This window comes from Platalea leucorodia (genome assembly GCF_965183815.1).
Source record: "Platalea leucorodia genome assembly, chromosome: 4".
Lineage (NCBI taxonomy): Eukaryota > Metazoa > Chordata > Aves > Pelecaniformes > Threskiornithidae > Platalea > Platalea leucorodia.
Window position 1 is genome coordinate 22,729,847 of NC_138826.1, and position 18,921 is coordinate 22,748,767.

Genomic DNA, 18,921 nt, shown 5'->3' on the forward strand with positions numbered 1-18,921 from the left:
CTTCCCACCTCGGGCGAAAGTCCGCCGGGCGCCGGATCCTCCGCCCGGCCGAGAGGAGGGGGCGCGCCCGCCCGCCCGCCGCTCGCCGCCTTCCCGGGGATTGCTACTCCGCTTTGAACTTAAATGAACTAGCCCCGGACCGCGGGAGGAGGAGGAGGAGGAGGGAGAGCCGCGTCCTCCCGCGCCTTCCGCCGCCCGGCCGCCGGCCGCACCTTGCTCCGGCAGCCCTCCCCGCCGCCGGGGATGCTCTGAGCCCCCCAGCCATGACACCCACCTGCCCCCCGGCGCCGCCAGCCCCTCGCTCCCACGGACTCTGCTGACTCCGCCGCCCCGGCCCCCCGGAGCCGGCGCAGCCCTCCCGCCCCCCGGGAAGTACTTCGCTCCCCGCTCCGCCGGGCAGGGGGGCCAGCGCACCCCGCCGCTCCCCTCCTCTCCTCTCCTTGTGTGTTTTTTTGTTTTGTTTCGGTTTGGTTTGGTTTTTTGTTTTTCTTTTTTTTTTTTTCTCCCCTAAGTCTTGAAGTTGAGTTTTAGAGGCGACACGGCGGCTTCAGCCGATTTCTTCCCCTTCCTTTGCCTCCCCATGGATATGCACTGCAAGGCAGACCCCTTCTCAGCAATGCACCGTGAGTACTGGAGCCCGGCTCCTTCCGCTGCTCTCCCTCTGCCTCATCCCTCCATTCCTCCTTCCCCAACCATTCTTCCTCACCTGATCCTCCTCCCGGTCCATCCTTTCCCCGCCGGCCTCTCCTCCCCGGGCCGAACCCGGGCTCACAGAGCCCTTCGGAAGGCAGGACGGGCACCGCCGGCCCCGGCGGCAGAGCGAGGGTCCCGGGGGGAGCCGGGCTCCGTGCCGGCGGCGGGGCGGGGGCCAGGACCCCCCGCCCGGGGGGCAGGGGGCTGTGCGCGGCTGTGGCCGCGCTGCGTGCGAAGCACAACAGCCCCGAGCCAGATCTCCCCTCCGCAAAGCCACTTTCCCCGCCGCCCCGCAGGCAAGACGAGTTCATTCCGACTGGCGTCAGCCCCCGGGCCGGACCCTCTCCCTCTCCCCGTCCCTGCCCCGCCGGGCCAGGGCTCCCCGCAGCCCTGCCAGGCTCCAGACCCACCGTCTCCCCCGCGATCTGTCGCTGTTCGCTTTGATTTCGGATTTCAGTGGCAGAGAGGGGAGACGCCAGTTTCAAATTAATGGCGGGTTGGTCGGCGGCTGTTCCGTGCTTCGGTTTGGTTCGGTTTGGCGAAAGGCTGGACTGCGGGAAAAATACGACAATTGCATGGCTGGGAGATCTGGCGGCTCCGGAGGCTCCCGAGAAGTCACCATCCCTCCTGGTTTATTTACCAGATCGCCGGTGTGCATTTTAAATGCATTCCTGGCACTGAGGAAAGTGCATTCGTGATACATTTTCACTTTAAAGAACCTTTCTATAAGAGGGGGACGAAGGAAAGCGAAAGGACCCCTTTGCCAGGGACTGTAACAAGGAATTTTCAGGGATTTTAATTTCACCGCACCGAGGGAAAATAATTCCGAGATTTAAATTAAAGAAAGAAATACAAATAGAAAGCCGAGATTGAGAGCGTCTTGAGTCAGGAAATGAATAATTAAGAGCAATTTGTAACTTTTGACACCGAAACTTTTGAGGACACGCCCTGCCCGCTGCAGAAAAACAAACCGAAAAGATATAAAATGGAAATGCTTGAAGTTTAAAAAATACCGATTTTGCTGTGAGAAGGAAGGCGCAGAATTACAAACCCATGATCAGATCCCCAAACGTGGATGTAGGTAACTGTCCTCCTGTTTCCGAACCAATGATTTCCAGGATACGTTGCTTAAAATGTAGGGTTTAATTTTCGAAGACCTTTAATAGCAAATAGTCGGTGCATTAGACGTTATTTTTAGTTTTCAGCGCTGCGACCTGCTTTCGGCCGCGATTGCAGTAATTCTGCCTCCGGTACGATCGGGAACACGCAGGCAGCCGAAAGAGGCATTTCACTCTCTCTGATTTTTAAAACACTCCAATGAGATTCGTAAGCAATTTTGGCTTCCGATTAAAAAAAAAAAAAAAAAGTAAAATCAACACTGGATTTGTTCCCTAAAATGTAGTTCTAGATCTGCAGACCTAGCTGTTAGTAAGCAATTAAAATACATACGGGCGCGGGCTCCTGCCAGACAGAGACAGCAAAGCACGATCGGTAGGAAAGCGGCACGACTGGCTGGGGGGTGCCTACAGACGCCGGCCCTCACCCGCAGACAAATACATGTAAATATCTTAGTGCTTGGACAGAAATAACCCTAGAAAAGCACGGGGCAGAGCAAAACAAGCTCGTGTGAAAAACATCCGGGCTGCAATAATTTGAATTATTAATTTTTAATCTTTTTTGCATCTGTTGCCTTTTAATACTTTGTAATGCGAGTTATAAAAGGTGCTTTGAATTATTTATCGTGGAGTTGCCGAGGAAATTGCTGTCTTGTAACTTTAGAGGCAACATGTGCAGAAGGGCTTCTGAACAAATGAAGGAAACACACGGCAACATATACCCGCGGGTTTTAGCGGGGAAGGAGAAATATCCCCCCTCCCCTCTGAACCCCTAAATATGTTTTAAGAAAGACTAACAAAAGAACGCAGCAAATAACCCCGGCTCATCGGGGAAGGGACGGGGACGCCGGCCGGCGCCCTGGCCGAGGCGGCTGGGAGGGGATATGTGGGGGTGTTACTGAAGGGGTGGGGGAGATGGAAAAAACTCTATTTGTGCGAAAGGACTTGGATCGATCGCAGGGCAATGAGAGTTTCCACTAAGTTCAGAGCCAATAAGTCAGTGTCAGAAGCAGGGGAGAAAAAAACCTCAGCGAAAATACAAACAGATCATTTTTCAGCAAACTGCAAAACGAACTAAGATCTCTTGGCGAGGAAGATACAGAAGGTTAGGGCGGTGTGAAAGGAAAGCTTTAATACAGTGTGCACTCCACAGCTCTATCAGCTGGATGTTGCGGAGATAGAGACACCGGGCAGCCGCGCCCGCGGAGCTGCGCCGCCCGCCCGCCCGCATCTCCCCGCCCGCCCGGGCGAAGCGAGCCGCTCCCGCCTCCCCTGCAGACCGGCCCAGGTGCAAGCGGTTCACTGCCGCCCGTCTTGCCGAGTCCCAAAAGGAGATATCTCCCTTTATCCCCGTCACTCCCGTCCTCCTGCCCATGCTTAGCAGGTGCATACTTATTTTTTCCCCAAGTTATTTCTCGAAATGGAGAGAGATCGGGAAAAAAGCGATCCTAGCAGTCCTATCTGAGAGCGAGCGGGTTTTTTGCCTGGAACGGGGGGAACAGAGGAAAATGGAGCATTTTAATTTTTCCCTGAATTAGATTTGTGAGCGGGGGGGGAAGACGGCACGGTGCGAGTCTGTTAGGTTTGTTTTTTTTTTTTAACTGGAGGATTTTTCCCTTAAACATCGAAAGCCGAGGAGAGAGAGGGTCTGTCTGTAAACGAACATCGGCCGCGGGACGCAGAATATTTTCTTTCTCTCTCCCTCCCTCTCCCTCCATTTCTTTCCCTTTCTCTTTTCCTCGCTGAATCCCTCAACTCGCATCCGAAAATAACGGGCGCGTTGCACGGGGGCCACGCCGCGGGCGAGGGAGGGCGGGGTTGGCGAGCAGCTGGAATTGACAATGTGATAGAAAATCGTGGAAAGAAAATGAAAGGGGAGAGGAAAAGCCCAGGAGAAGAGGGAAGGGGGACTGCGGCAGGGTCCGCCCGGAGCCGCTCAGCAGCTGAGCTCCGGAGTTTGGGAGCGCATCTCTCCCCAACTCTGGGGAGAGGGGCCGGGGCGGGCGCTGCCTCCGTCCTCGCCCCGCCACCGTGGCCCGGGAAGCCGCCGCTCCGGCGCCCCGGGGGGGCCGCGGGAGGGAGAGGGGCTCTCCGGCCCTGGAGGGGAGGCGGCGTGCGGGGGGACGGTCCCCGGGTAGCCCCCGGCTCGGGAAAATTCACTCTGCCTTCTCTTTCCTTCCCATCCTTCCGCCTCTCTCTTCTTTCTTCCTTTCTCCTTTATTTCTTTCTCTTTCTTTCTCTCTCGCTCTTTTTCCTTTCTTCCCTTTTCTTGTATTTCTCTCTTTATCTTTCCTTCTCCCTTTATCTTTCTTTCTCTCATTATCCTTCTTTCTTTCTCTTTCTCTCGTTCTCTTTCTCCCTGTTTCCCCCTCTTTCTTTCTCCCTTTTTCTCCTCCTCTCTCTCTCCCCCACGCCTTGTTCCCCCCTCTCGACCCCCCGCCATCACCTCCATCCATCCGTAGTGACTGGAGATTTTGCGCTACGAGTGGCGAAGAATCCACGACTAACGGTCTGTTTCTGGTGTGCGTGGGTTGTTGTGTTTTTTTTATTTCTCTTTCCCCAGCAGGGCACGGGGGTGTGAACCAGCTCGGGGGGGTGTTTGTGAACGGCAGGCCCCTACCTGACGTGGTGAGACAAAGGATAGTGGAGCTGGCTCACCAGGGGGTCCGACCCTGTGACATTTCCAGGCAGCTGCGGGTCAGCCACGGTTGTGTCAGCAAGATCCTGGGCAGGTAAGGAAAGAGGCAGCTCCTTCCCCTCCCCTGGGCCCGGCACCGGTGCATCCCTTCCCCGCTCCGGTGTCACCTCCCGCCCTTCCCGCGGCGCCGGGCTCTCCCCGAGCGGCCCCGGCACCTCCGCGCCGTGGGAGCCCGCGGCCGAGCAGGGCTCCCTCCTCCAGCCGCGAAGGACGTGCTTCCACCCCCCCGCCCCCGGCCGTGTTTGGAAACTCCTGGGAAGACGAACAATTTGCGAGGGGTGGGCGGGAGGGCGGGAAAGAGAAGGGACGGGGGGAGAAAAACGAAGGAATGATAAAAAAACCCAAAACAACAACGACAAAAAAAATCCCCCAACCCGCAACAATCCGTGAGCGGCCTTGGCAAACACACGGGTAAATAAATAAACAACGGGGCAAATAAATAAATAAATACCCGCGGTACCCGATCGCCGCCAAACGTGGTGAGAAATACGGCCAGAGGCAGGCCGGGGGGAGCCGGCGCCCCGGGCCCGGCCGCTCGGGCGCGGAGCGGTGTCCCCGGCCGCCGGTGCCTGCGGTGCCTGCGCGCTGCCGTGCCCTCGGCAAGGGACGGGCCGGAGCCGCTGCCGCTGCCGCCGGCAGAGCGAATCGCCAGCGGGAGACGGGCTGGGGCTGCCCCGTACGAGCACACGCTTCCCAGGGACCCGGGCCGGGGGGGAATCAGCCGGGCTCCCGCACCCACAGCCCCGCCAGCGCGCCGGCGGGGAGAAGCCGCCGGGAGAGCGGGGGGGTGAGCCCGGCACTGCCCGCTCCCCGCAACCCCTCCCCGGCCCCTCGGCCCGGCCCCGAGGTCGGCGGGCTTCGCCTCCGGCCGGCCGCACCGGGGCGAGGGCTTCTGTTTTGTTTCCCGATCCCCGGGCCTGAAACGAGCCTGTGCGTGTAAGGCGGGGGAAGGGGGAGGCGGCGAAGAGCCCGGCGCCCCTCGCTTCTCACACACAAAAAAAAAGGGGGGAAAAAAAAAAAAAAAAAAAGGAGAGCGGGAGCGAGCCCGGGAGAGGAGAAGGGAGTCCCCCAGCCCCGGCCCCAGGCGGCCCGGCGCCCCGCGGAGCCGCGCCATGCGGCACCCGAGCCGCCGCCGCCCGCCGCCGCGCACCGGCGGACCGGGGCCGGGGCCGGGGCCGAGGTGGGGCGCGGGGCCGGGGCCGCGGGGCGCTCCGGGGGGCAGCCGGGCACCGGGCGCCCGGGGACGGCGGGGCTGTTCGGGCACGGCAGGTCACTGACCGTCCTTTGTGCAGGTATTACGAGACGGGGAGCATCAAGCCCGGCGTGATCGGCGGCTCCAAACCCAAAGTGGCGACCCCCAAAGTAGTGGATAAAATCGCCGAGTACAAGCGACAAAACCCGACAATGTTCGCCTGGGAGATCCGGGACAGGCTACTGGCCGAGGGCATCTGCGACAACGACACGGTCCCCAGCGTCTCCTCCATAAACAGGTAAGGGCAACCCCGCGGCCCTGCTCGCGGCCCGATCGCCTCTTTACGGCCCTGTAAACCCCGGTGCTTCCTCGGTCAGGTTGGATTCCGCCTGCTCCAGCCCCCCGCCCGCAGCGGGAGCCCCGGGCATGGCCCGCCAGCCCCCGGGCCCGGCCCCGCCGTGACCCCCCAGCCCAGCCCCGGGCAGCGGGGCCGGAGCCGGCTGCCCCCCGCCGCAGGCCCGGGCAGCGGGGGAGCGGGCCTGCCCCGGGGCTCGCTGCCGCACGCCGCCTGGCCCGGGCGGGCAGCGCTGCGGCGGGAGCAGGTGGGCTCCCCGCCGAGCAGCCCGGCGGCGCCGCAAGGGCTGGGGGCTGTTCGGGCTGGCGGGGTGACGGGCGGCGGAGCTGGGTCTTCCCCTGCCCCTCCAACACCCCTGGCGGGGTGTGCATGACCGCCAGCCTTGCCCAGGGCGTTAGGGCTCCGAGCCGAAAAGCCGCCGTGGTCCGCTGGCAAGCCGGGCTCCCGGCCCCGAGCCGCTGAGCGCCGAGGAAGGCTTCCCTTCCACCCGCTCCCCGGTTCCCTCCTCACCGCTCGCCCGAGGGAACGGCCGAAGCGGCAAGGCGGCCCCTTCCCCCGGCCGGGGAGCGCGGCTCCCGGCGGCTCCCGGCGGTCCCGGCGGTCCCGGCGCGGGCTGGTCCCGATCCCGGCCCCGGCCGCAGGCGGGAAGCAGCAGGATGGATTCAGCCCTAGCGAACCATCTCCCCCCAGCTCCTAGGGTGCGACTTCTGTTGGTGGAGGCTCTCAGATTTGGTCTCAGGTTTGAGGTGACAAAAATAACCATATGACAGGCAAGCAAAAAGGATCGATGCAGGAGAAAAAGGCCGGTGATAGATGTAATCAAGTCCTAACACACTGCGGAGCGCACAGGCTGTTCACATGCCTGCGCATTCAAACGCAACATGCATCAGATCTTCACACTTTGGCAACACACGGCACCCTTACGCACACAGCAAAAGTAACTACGCTGTTTTACTGCCACGTATGTACAGGTACCTTGACTATGCCTGCAGAAATACAGCCCCTGGAAACAGAGTAACACGGGGGTATTTGCAAAGGGTACACACGAGGGCACGAAATACCTCACCCACAGAGTAAGAACAGATGCAATTTTGCACGCAATCCCAAATATACGGCGCTTCCCACTCAAATAAATGTATATAGGATATATGTAAATATGCATGCAGGCTTTTGTAGTGTCCGCATAGATAAAAATGCACAAGTCAGTATATTGGCCCTTTTGATATATTACAAGTTTAGCCAGATATTTTTTTAAAACCTGGTGTATTTATAGCAAGGGAAGCAAAAAATAAATAGCAGGGAAAATGCAGTGGTGTTTTTTGTCTCGCGCTTTTCATGGCAGATTTATCAAAATATGTCTAATAACTCAGACTGTGTATTTCTAAATCTGGCATCCTATATAAATGGGTTTTAATATTTTGCAAATGATATGGAATTATCCCAAATCATCTTGAAAACAGCAGGTAGAATTAGCTAGTGGAATGTACCTTGGCTAAGAAAGATTCCCTCAGACACACTGTCTCTGTAATATACTGCTAGGCTGCCCTAGGAAATTATCCCTGTGTGTGCCATCTGTATTAAAATGGTTATTAAGTTATGAACAGGGTAACATAATACTGATCGGCTAATTATACACCCTCCTAAAAAACCTCCAGGTCTCTGTTACTCTCTCAGTCAGGTATTGAAATAATAACAGTTTGACATTCAGACACCTTACAAAGGCAGCTGCGGAAGGACAGCCAGCTATCCCTGGGAGGAATTAAGCTGGTGGTACCCAAGTCCAGAGGAACGGCTGTGGGCTCTTTGGAGGAACAGCATATACGGACCCGACACACATGTATACTGCGGCTAGCTCAAGGGATGTTAGCATCCAAATGTCACTGAAGTCTCAGCCTTATGCCTGCTGGACCCGACGCCTCGTGTCTGGGTTGCGATGTCCCGGGCAGAAGGCTGAGCGCCAGGCTTTGCTCCCACCTTTGCTACCGGTTTGCGGCAGGGCTTTGGGGGTTTTGTACCTCAGTTTCCCCACCCTGGAAATGAAAGCTGATCCTTCTCAGAAGGAGATGGGAACAGATGTCAGCTAGATTGCACTTACAAAATGCTTGGAGAAGGACAAGTGCTTTGTAGCTGCTAAGTATTATTATATTAAAGAGGCTCAGCTGTGACCCACCATGTTTGAATCATACTGCGATGGCATTTGAGTGTGTAGTCACCAAGGCGCAAGAGTGCTTTGTCTTCATCTGATTAAGTCTTTCCCCATTCCTTTTAAAAATTCAGGCCCAACTTCCCTGCGTTCACCTTTGTGTGAGGCTCCCCAAAACTCACACTGTGAGGAAGTGAGCCCATCATATCACAGGTCATAAAATTTGCAAGTCTGTGCTAGGCAAGAACACGGCAGCGAACTGGGAAAAAATTGCAGTGGAATAGGAAATAGCGAGTATATAAGGGCCCAATCCTGGTGCTGCGGAGAGTAGCGTGAGCTTCATCACTCCAGTGACTCTTGTGACTGCAGCTCACAAAACTCACAAAACTCAAAGAGGGGGCTAAGTTCACAATTTAAATGTACGTTTTTCTCTCTCCCGTTGTCAAAATACACGTATAGAATTGGGTCAGTCCTTTGTAACAGCACATCCCTTACCTGCAGTACGATCGCAAATTGGAGTTAATCTAACACTCCGACTCTCTGAGCAGCTTCAGATAGATGACAATTTTAAAAACCAATCTTCTAGAAATATCTGTCATCTTATTTCTGCAAGATGTGGAGTTTCCAAAGCAAAATCTACATTGGCCCAGTGTCCAGAATTGTTAGAGCTACATCCATGAGCCGTTTCCTATCTTGAGACTATAAGCAAGGCATTTACAGAAATAGAAGTTACCTATGTCCCTAGATAGATGGTGAATATTGCACTTGAAAATAGAGATGTCCTTGTACATGGAAAAAAAATTACTTTTGGTTATTATAAGATTTTCTGAAAATGTATTAATTACATTTTATTTTCTTTCTTTCTGGGGATTAGTCTAACATTAACAAAGGCTTTCGGGTGAGAGACTACAAAACAACGCAGTTTCAATTTCATTTTTGAAGTCTCCCTAAAACATTTTAAAAATCTCTTTTCCATTAATTATTTTTTGTGATACATGAATTCTATGTGCCTACGTTGCACCAATCTGTCAGTATTGCACTGAGAATATCAGGGCGCATTTGGGACGACACGTAATTCAGTACTGAGATTTATCAGAAACTTGTTCATACCAAGCTCATGCAGATAAAGGCTAGATACAAACTCTGGTGAAAAACATGACTTAACCACCCTGTCAAGATTCAGGAAAAAAATTAGTCTTCTGCTATGCAGTAGTTTTCTCTTAATTATGGCGAAAAAGTCTAGAGAGTATACTACTTAATAAGCAAAGTGCACCAGAACTGACAGGATCAAGGCAGAGCAGTTATCTCTGCACTGGGAGCTTTCCTGTTCCCGCTTCATACATTAGGTACTATACAGTATAAACCTATTGGGTATGTGTAGGTATACACACACATATATACATACGTCCATATATACATGCATATATGTAAACACACACACATATACACAGTGCATGTAATTGAAAAGCAGGCGAGAGACAGAAGCTTTTAATTCTTTGGTAAGCAATTAACGCTTACTTTAAGCCACTTGAGCACCTTGCTTCTTGAGCACCCTGCCAGCCTGAACTTTTCCATCTATCATATGACTATAGACGAGTTATCTTTGGTCACTTCGGGTTCGAATATTTTAACTGGATTTAGGCACTGCTTGTAAGCCTCGCGGTGGTCTCCTAAGTATAAACCTGGATGCAGATGTTAATGAGAATTTTTCCTTTGTTTTGTGGCACGTACAGTTGGCCTAAGAACACAGGTTTCATGAGATAATAATCACCCCAGAAAAGTCTTTTGAATTAGACAGTGTACTTTAGTCGGAACAGGACGGAGCACATTACAGACACACGTTCGCGGTTATGCAGCAAGTGATGCAATGGACATTGTAGTTTAAGCATTATTTCCTGCTTCTCTTAAATTAATAAATTTCTTACAGGTCCAGAAAGGCAAAGCAAAACAACCCCTCCACATTTTGTCCCTCTATCGCAGCTCTCCTGCGGCTGGGTTCAGTACTAGGGACTCCCAGTTAGTGCTTATCCAAGGAATGCCGAAGCCAAAGCATTACAGAGTTCAGTCAGCCTTCTGGATACACTTTGGACCCTGAGTTCCTGAGAGCAGACCTAACTAATACCCCATGGCAGAGAACAGAGTTTAGTGGATATATTATCTCAGCCAAGCCGTCAGATGTTTCTTCAATCTTCTCTTAGGTATTGGGTATACGCTAATTTCTAGTTTAAGCGCTTGGTTTGGGGAGATGTTTCCTGTTTCATTATGTAACAATTGGCTAATGATTCCTAGTTAAAGTCTCCAATAATGATGTGCTTTTTAAAAATACGTATGGAAAGACACACACATTGATTCAGGTTATAACGACCAGTGAAATATACTTGTACACTGAAATATTGTTGAGCATGTGGCCAATTTCAGTGGCTGTGGGCAGGCCTGTAGTTTAGAGCAAAGAATGGCCTATTAGGAGGCCAGATTTCTCTTACCAGTTCTGCCATTAACTTTCTGGTTGATCTTGGGCAGGTCACACGGACTCCTTATGAGGCTGCTTTGCCATCTGTAAAATGAAAATAACAGTATTTAGCTACCTTTGTAAAACTCAGTGTGACCTTTCACTAAAAATGCCCATGGAGTTCAACACGTAACGAGAAAAGGTTCAAAACCGGAGCTAGGTTGTTTTACATCAGCTGAGGCTTTAGCCCACGCAAGGGAGATAGACTTGAACAGAATCTCGATTGAGGTAAATGTAACGTCTCAAGACGAACAATCGAGTCTGGCAAAAGGCAGGCGAGGCGTATTAGGGCAGGGGCTGTGTCATATGCGGAAGAAATCAATGTTACGCAAACCGAGCTTTCTGAGTCACTCTTGCTAGCCTCGCTTGAGAACTTCCCCAAAGGACACCTTGGCCAATCTCTCCCTGTCTTTCCCACTGAACAAATCTGGAATTCCTGGAGGACAGGCAATGAGTCTAGGAAGAAGTTCGAAGAGTTCAGAGTATGTCTAATGGCAGCTGGTTCGTACTGACCAAAAGTAGTGACAACTGCATGGTCTACAGTGAACACGGGGTGAATTGCACAGTTTTAACTGGCAAATGTGTCTGTTACAAACCTACCCCCAGCATCAGCATTTAGTAGCCACATGTGAGTTTTCTCAATAGAGAGGCCAAGGATTAGACTGGCCATGTACCGGATTAGCCTCTGACTGACAACGGGTTGGTGCAAAGCAGGGGTGAAGAAAACTTGTCCGAGTTTACCAGGTCTCGTAATCTGGCACTTCTTAGTGTGCACAGAAGAAACTCTGGATCCTAGCAGGGATCCTCTCACTTAGCTGATGCTGTCTAAGGTTCCCATGCAATTTCCTGCATCAAGGGATGCTCTCAAGGTAGAAGACTTCTACTGCCAGCTGCTTTCAGCTGAGCAAAGAATGCGGTCGGGTCACACAGGGCTTCATTACAAGGAATATACTCCTTTAAATTCAGATTCTTTTCCATCAGACACAAACCTGGTATTATCTTCTTTTTATCATTGCAAATAAAGGACAGGCTCATAAAGCAGAGGTTACAGACAATGTTACTGCAGCTGAAAGAGTAAATGAATGCTCATAGCATTTCTCTCTGTTTTATTCCTCATGTCTGGCCACTGCAAGGTTGTATGGTGGGAACTACAATAAGCTAGCCACATTTTTTCTAATTTTCATATTGCAGAGATATTAGCTCAACAGAGGCAGTTAGCAAATAAGATTGGTTGTGCCTGGGAAGTTTTGAGCTCCCTGTTCTGTGAACCTCGAAGTTCAGAACACATCGATCTCTTTATCACCCCAAAATCTTAGCCCTTCCTTTTTGTATAGATGTACAGAAAGCTTGATTTTTGTTGGAAGTTAAACATTTTCAAGCTTTCGCCTCCAGTGAATGATTGCTGCATTCTGCCACAGAGGTAGCTGCATTTCAGCGCTGGGTGAATGAGTCTTATGGAGCTAAACCTCATTTACCAGAATCACTATTATGTGAAAAACTCATTTGACTTTGGGAGAAAAGAGGAGAAAATATAAGTGGCTTGGCCAAGCAGTGACGAAGTGGTGAGAACAATATAGTGATCTGAAGGGCACAGTCCCTCCAACAGGAAAGGAATTATTCACATTTAAACAAAGCAGCATAGCCAGGAATGAAGGGAGGGAAATAAGAAAGGAAACATTTAAATGGTAGCAGAAGGAATCTCCTGATAGGGAGGTCCATTAAGTTGTGGAATTGCACCCCACAGGAATTCCTGATTTCTTGGAATATATATAACTAGATGGTATTCATAACAAGCAAACATACAATAAGAAATAATCTTGGCATTGGCTAAAGAGATAGATAATGCCCTCACAGGCCAGCTGGACCCTTTATGACATGATGACATGATGCATACAAAACAAAGTTGTGTTTTCAGCAGTATATCAAATATCCCAAAAAACCAGTCTGATTCTAAAGCCCATTCAAACAAAAGATTTCCATATTACTTGAATAAAAAGATATGACTTCTAAACAGTTGAACAAGGCTGAGCTTCACTTAGATTAACTTGCCATGGTCTTTAATTAAGACATGTTGAAATTCAAATAGAGTTTAGGCTCGCTACTTACAATCAGCAAAATATTTAGGGATCCCACTTTTGGGGAAGGTCTCTCTAAATGGAAAGGCAGAGGCTTTCAAAAGCACTCGTCATTGGCCTGACATCCATGCAGCTAACTAGGGCTTTAGGAAATCCCATCTGTGTGTAGATGGCTCTGATGATGATTACTACTACTCCTGAAAGCGTCAGAAAGGTTTGACATTTTCTCCCAAACAATCAGTCTTTAAACTGAGAGCTAATGGGAATGAGGATTTTTCCACTGTAATCCCAATTAATCTGCTGAAGCCTATACGCACATGGCCATATTTACCAGTCCCGACTGTTTAAAAATGCCAAGGCAGAGCCTAAATCATGCAACTGGCATAAAAATCATGAGTACTTGTAATACAATGTGGGTTTGTTTTTACTTGTTTTCTCTTTTCTACCCTAAATTTTTAAAGGGATTTGGATATCTGACTCCCATTAAATGACTTTAAAAACACCTTAACAATGCAGTCCTTTGAGACTTCAGAGAGCCGACAGGCCCCTTTTCAAGCCCCCACAAGCACTGGAAACATACTTTATTAAATGAGAACTGAAATTCTCATGCTATCACTTGACTAGAGGAGCTGGAAAACCCACAACAAACACCGTTAGGCTTGTGATGAAATACTAGACGGTATGATATTCAGCGCTAGCCTCCAATTTTCTCTAGTGCCAGTAACTGAGAGCTGATTTTGTAGCACTTATATGGCTATCTACCCAGCTGAAAATCACAAATCTAATCACTTGGTTTCCAAACTCCTCAGAGTGCACTTACAAATATTCATTTCCAATCAATTTGCACCTGCTAATATTTCTCAACGCTCACATGTGATGACAGAGTCAGAAGCAATGCTGGTGCTTACTATTTCTATTGCAATAGCATAAAGAGGCTCTGTCCATAGATCACAGCCCATTGTCCAAAACAGGCACAGCGTAAATAGGAGTTTCTTTCAAGAGGTTCTTTTAGGAAATCAGCACATACATGCGTCTTTCTTTACGCCATCCTCTGAGCTTCTACTAGGTTCATAACTCAGACAGTCCTCAAGGTTTCAGGGATCCTGAAACAAACATCTTCGTCTGTTACAGGAACTGAGACATCTGGCCAGGGCTCACCCACCAAGCCCAAGTCTAGGTAAAAGGCAGAGCAAAACGGGAGAGCCCTCTTCTTCGGGCTCCTATCTGACAAGACGGAGGCTGAACGCTAGCTAGACTGCGACAGCCTCCCCCCTCTTCCCCGATAAGTAGGCATATAAATAAATAAATAAACGGCATCCTAACTGCACTGAGAACTCAATAAAACAATCACATCAAATATGAGGAGGTATAAATCTCATGTCTGCACAGGTAACCCACTCAATTGCTTTTATTATGGCTCAGCCTGACTCCATTTATTACCATCCGTGGCCTGGGTGAAGGATGTTTGCATGGAGGGTGGTCTCCTGGTGAAATCCTATCCCTGGAGCAGTGACAATCAGCCCATACAGAGGTGGATTTTGGTGGGGAGACCAAAGGCAGATCCATCTGTCTGCATGAAAACCAATAAATAACCCTGTAACTAGACCCCTTGTCACTGGGAAATGGACAACACAATAGTTCAATCCTGGAGCCATAGGAGAGGAATAGCTGTGGTTGGGGTGTGAAGAATGACAGGATGTATGCATGAAGTGTTTGAGAAATACGGACAGAATATGTCTGTCCATACAGGTACTGAGGAGGAGTGATGGGATAGGAGGAGCGTAGAGGGTACATTTATATATACAGTAGGCAAATCTGAAAGATTGATGTGTTCAGAGGTGGGTATAGGGAAGGAAAAAGCAGAGTTATACTGTGGTTTTTTTAAAGGACATTTATATGGGGACTGTGAGTGCAATGCAGATAGGTACCTTTGGGGAAACGCGCCTGCTGGTTGGATACTACATATGAGTATATCGGTATATGGCAGGGAACATGTATCTCTGGGCAGGCACACAGACGGTGACACAAAATGCTGGTAGGCTAAAGGAAGCGTATGCGGGAGTTCAATGTGGTCGGGGAAGGATATTCCTTTGTCCTCTGTCTGGCTTGGGATTTATGTGCGTACCAGTTTTGACAGAGAGGAGAAAGAGTGATGTGCCAAAAGCCTGAGCTAACGGACTGTGAGTTCACAGATATGCTTCCCAGAAAATGCTAGGTATGAAACATTTACCCAAACCTCACTGTTAAATCAGGAAGGGAGATTCTGGTGGCTTGTCTCTGCCTGTACGAAAAATAGAAGTAGGACATTTCTTGCTGCTGTCATCCCCTAGCTCTGCAGTTCCTGTAGCGTTTCTAAAATCTGCACAGCATGTTGTTCCCCAGGCTTCTAGCAACTCCCCCAACACACACACACGCATATGCATACACACACAGATATGATGGAGTTTGCCTCTATTAATTGTTCTCTCCTGGGGGCCAATTTAGTTTTTATTCCTTTGGCTCCATTTTGAACAGTTGCTCTTCCTTCCAAGGTAAGCACCCTCCCCTCCTTGCAGGGTCCAAGGCACAGGGTTAAACTTCCATCTCTGGTTGGGAGGCAAATTGCATCAAGAATAGCTATCAGCTCTGCTCAAAATGCCCATCGCTGTATGTCAGTTGAGAGGGGTGGTATCCGTGTTTTGCAAGGCAGATTGATGTATGTTCGTTAATTTATAAAAGGAAAAGCAGAGACTGCGACCAGATGACAGACTCACAAAAGAAACCCTTGCATATCTGTCAGACAGGGTGCCCTGCACCACTTCTAGCTTCAGGGTGGTTTGGATGGTTCTGGCAACAATAACAGCCCCCACATCTCTGGTCAGGGGGGTGTTAATATCCCCGCCCTTTGATTCCTGGAACTAGTCCTCATTTTCTTCAAGCTGGGCTGAAATATGAGGGCAACCTCATCACCCCACTGCCCATTTTCAAGCTCTCTCTTTAAAATTGCAATAGAGTCTTTGGACACTAATAGTTGGGCACTTCTTAAAGGGACTATTGCCTTTCAACATACTCATGTTTCTCTAAAAATTCTTTTAAGAACAATTTTTGGTCATCTGCCTTTAAAAAGAAAGACCGCAGCACAATGTAGCTATGTAATAGTGCCTGTTGTTAATATCTGCCTAAATTTAGGCCCTTTCTTGGTTGTTTAAATTTAGACTTTTGAGCTTGAAAAATCATACATTTTTACATAAATTATACATACACAAAAAATACATATACACTTATTCATAAAATCAATAAGGAAGGGAGGAGATGTAGAAGAGAAGAGGAAAGGCAGGAATAATATTTCTGAAGAAAAGGAGATCATGTTTGCATACTGAGTGCATAGGGGAAGTGTATTTCTGGGACATGCTATGTACAAACGGCCAAGGCTGTGCAGGCAGAGGCGGAGTGGAAAATGAACAATATAACAAATTCCCTCTCCCTACAGAACAAACAGCAAATTTAGAATTTTGAAGAGACAATATCTGTGCTGTTGTCTCCGGCAGACAGACAGCCACAACACGAAGCTTCCAGAGAGGGTGGAGAGCACAGCTGGGTGGGGTTGGGGGAAGAAAGGGCAAGAGATAAGGATGGAGTGAAAGGCTAAGGCAGATTTGACTTGGATAGTGTCAAAACCAGACCTGCTGTGGTTTTACAGAAGGCAGTCTTGGCCATTGTGCCAAACAACATGCAGAGACTCATCCAGTATTGACATCCAACTCCCTTATGTGGCTTTAACAATTTCAGGCTACATGTGTGCCTGAGTCGGGGATCTGCGCATGTGGAGGCAGCAAGGATGGGGACAGAGTAAGTGTATCTGGCTGTGCGCAAAGTCTTGTGAGGTGCACGAGCTGGAGAGCAGGGAGGAACTGCGTGGCTGAGTTTGTATGCTTGCACGAGAGAGCATGTGTAAATTTGTAAAAAGATGACTGCCATGATTCTAACCCCCTTTTGCGGATTACATTAATTTTTGTGACCTGCAAATATTTAAAGAAAATACATGCCTATGGGTGACTCCGCTATGGGTCTTGGTGTCCAGCGGGCAAAACAGGGAGACATGGAATAGAAGGGAGTGTGGTGCATTTCAGGTGGAAAGGAAATGCCCCCGGCACAGTGAAAGGCAGGGGATAAAGTGATCGTGGGCAATACAGTCTTTAGAAGAGTGCAAGAGGAGGGTGCCAGCCCCATAAACGAAGCCTTTGTACTGCTTAGAGCACCACCTTTCCAAAATGAAAGCACCTTCTGCACCATTTGAATGTGCTCCTGCATCATTCTGTGCATAGTGAAGTAATTTGAGCATGGAAACCCGGGAGCATTTGTGCAGATAGACTGCTGAGTCTCTATTGTTCCACCAGACAATCTTCTCTGTAATGGATATTTGGGCGAGACATGCCCTATACCCCATGACATGTGTACAAGGAGGAGCGTGGGCATATCACTAGGGCAACATGTCCAGCTGGGAGTATAGACTTATAGTAAGTAGGCATTACTGGTCTGTGTAAGAACTAAGAATAGTCTTATCCTTGGAAACAACGTCGTTAACTCTGCAGTTACATGCAGGGAGTCACAGGGGCGAGCAAAGGCACGGCAATACATGTCTTGGGAAGCCTGACTAGTTTTGTGGGGCTCTGCACAGGATACTGTGCGACTGCTTCCCAGTTGTGTGAATGCACTGATGAACTGCGGCTGTCAACAGATGCATGGGGGGGTCCTAGCAGTGCTCATATCTTTGTCAGCAGTTCTTTTGGGTAGACCTGGGGATAAGGTGCTATGGCAGCCATGCCACCAGCGTGCTGAGAATGCAGCTGGTGGGATGGGCAGTGTCAGTAACACAAACACGTGTGTGTGTGCATACGACAGAGTGGCATCTGCTGAGATGTGTGAACACAGAAGGCATATGGCAGGGCAGGTACACATATACACAGAGATGCCACATACAAACGTGGGGACATGTGCCTGCTGGGGGCACCTAGTGCATCTGAGGGAATGAGGGGTGTATATGGCATGATATATTTGTCAGGGAGTGGACGTGTGCTAGTTCATCTGATACATGATGCAAGAAGGGCATACCTGGGGATAGTGAAGGCAGAAGGGGTTACGCTAAAGGAGATATTTCTAATGATAGCCATAGTTTAATGCACTGGACTCTGCCCTCCTCTCCTCTCCTCTCCTCTACCCTCCCCTCCCCTCCCACTCTTCTCCTCATTACCCAGGTTATCTTGTTTGGGTTAAGAGGCCAATTTCAACAGACTATAATTGAAGAGTGAAGAGAATCTGATAAGATAAGGAAGGGACATCATTCCTCAAGGGATCAATAGAGGTTTCATGTTCCTCCTTCCCCTGCTGTGTCCCTAACACGCTAACACTCTGTGTCCGTGGGCCTGGTTTATTTGCTCTGCTTGTCTGCAAGCCCGGAAAGGAAGCGTGGGAGTAGGGGGGGCTGTAGCCCCCGCCTGTCACACAGCCAGAGCAGGAGAGGGGGCATCAGGAAGGGACAATGGGGACACCAGCAGCGATATGGTCCCCGAGCCAGGAGGGGGCAGGGAGGTGACAAGCCTGATGCCCTCCTGGCTCTGGCAGGGGCAGGGGCTCACGGGGGAGGCGTTCACCTTTGGCCTTTTATCTCTGCGTTGTGCTCTGCAAGGGAAGGATATTGATAATTTGTCTGGATTTAGACTTGCTCTTCCTAGCGTCCCCGTGCAGACAAGCTCAAAGCTTTTTATAAGCAGTCGCGGGGCGACCTCTCAGGCCCCCTCAGGGTGAGAGAGGTATAATTACCCCTACCACAAGGAGGGCTGGTAGCTGCTCCTGATTAGGTTTATGTTAGGATCTGAGGTTCAGGCTTGACGGCTCCAGTATCTCACAAGCCATTCTTAGCAGTTTTTTGGACCAAACCAGCATGAGAGGATCCCCTTAAGAAACATGCAGCTGCCTCAGCAGTGAATACAGGTCCCTTCACAGCAGGGCTGCCAGGGCTCCCACGCTGCACAGGCAGAGTTTGTTCCACCCCTGCCTCATGCCCCTTGGCAGGAAGATGCATATCCCACACAAGCAATGGGAGACCCGTACAAACCCATGCGGCAGGGATCAGCGCTGCCTGGCGTGCGCGGGCAGCCGGGG

The 18,921-nt window shown here is 50.3% G+C and overlaps 1 protein-coding gene across 2 annotated transcripts in view; it reads left to right on the forward strand.

The window, feature by feature from the left end:
- Window positions 1–517: 517 nt before the first annotated feature.
- The window catches only part of PAX2 (paired box 2), a gene marked incomplete at both ends in the record, with an annotated part of 85,367 nt that continues 66,963 nt past the window's right edge, over window positions 518–18,921 (forward strand). The window contains 3 exons of one of the 2 annotated variants that reach the window (XM_082308191.1): window positions 518–623; window positions 4,372–4,540; window positions 5,799–5,996. In XM_082308191.1, the coding sequence (XP_082164317.1) occupies window positions 581–623; window positions 4,372–4,540; window positions 5,799–5,996 (410 nt within the window). The remainder of the gene's footprint in view (window positions 624–4,371; window positions 4,541–5,798; window positions 5,997–18,921) is intronic. The other variant, XM_082308190.1, reaches the window with a different exon arrangement.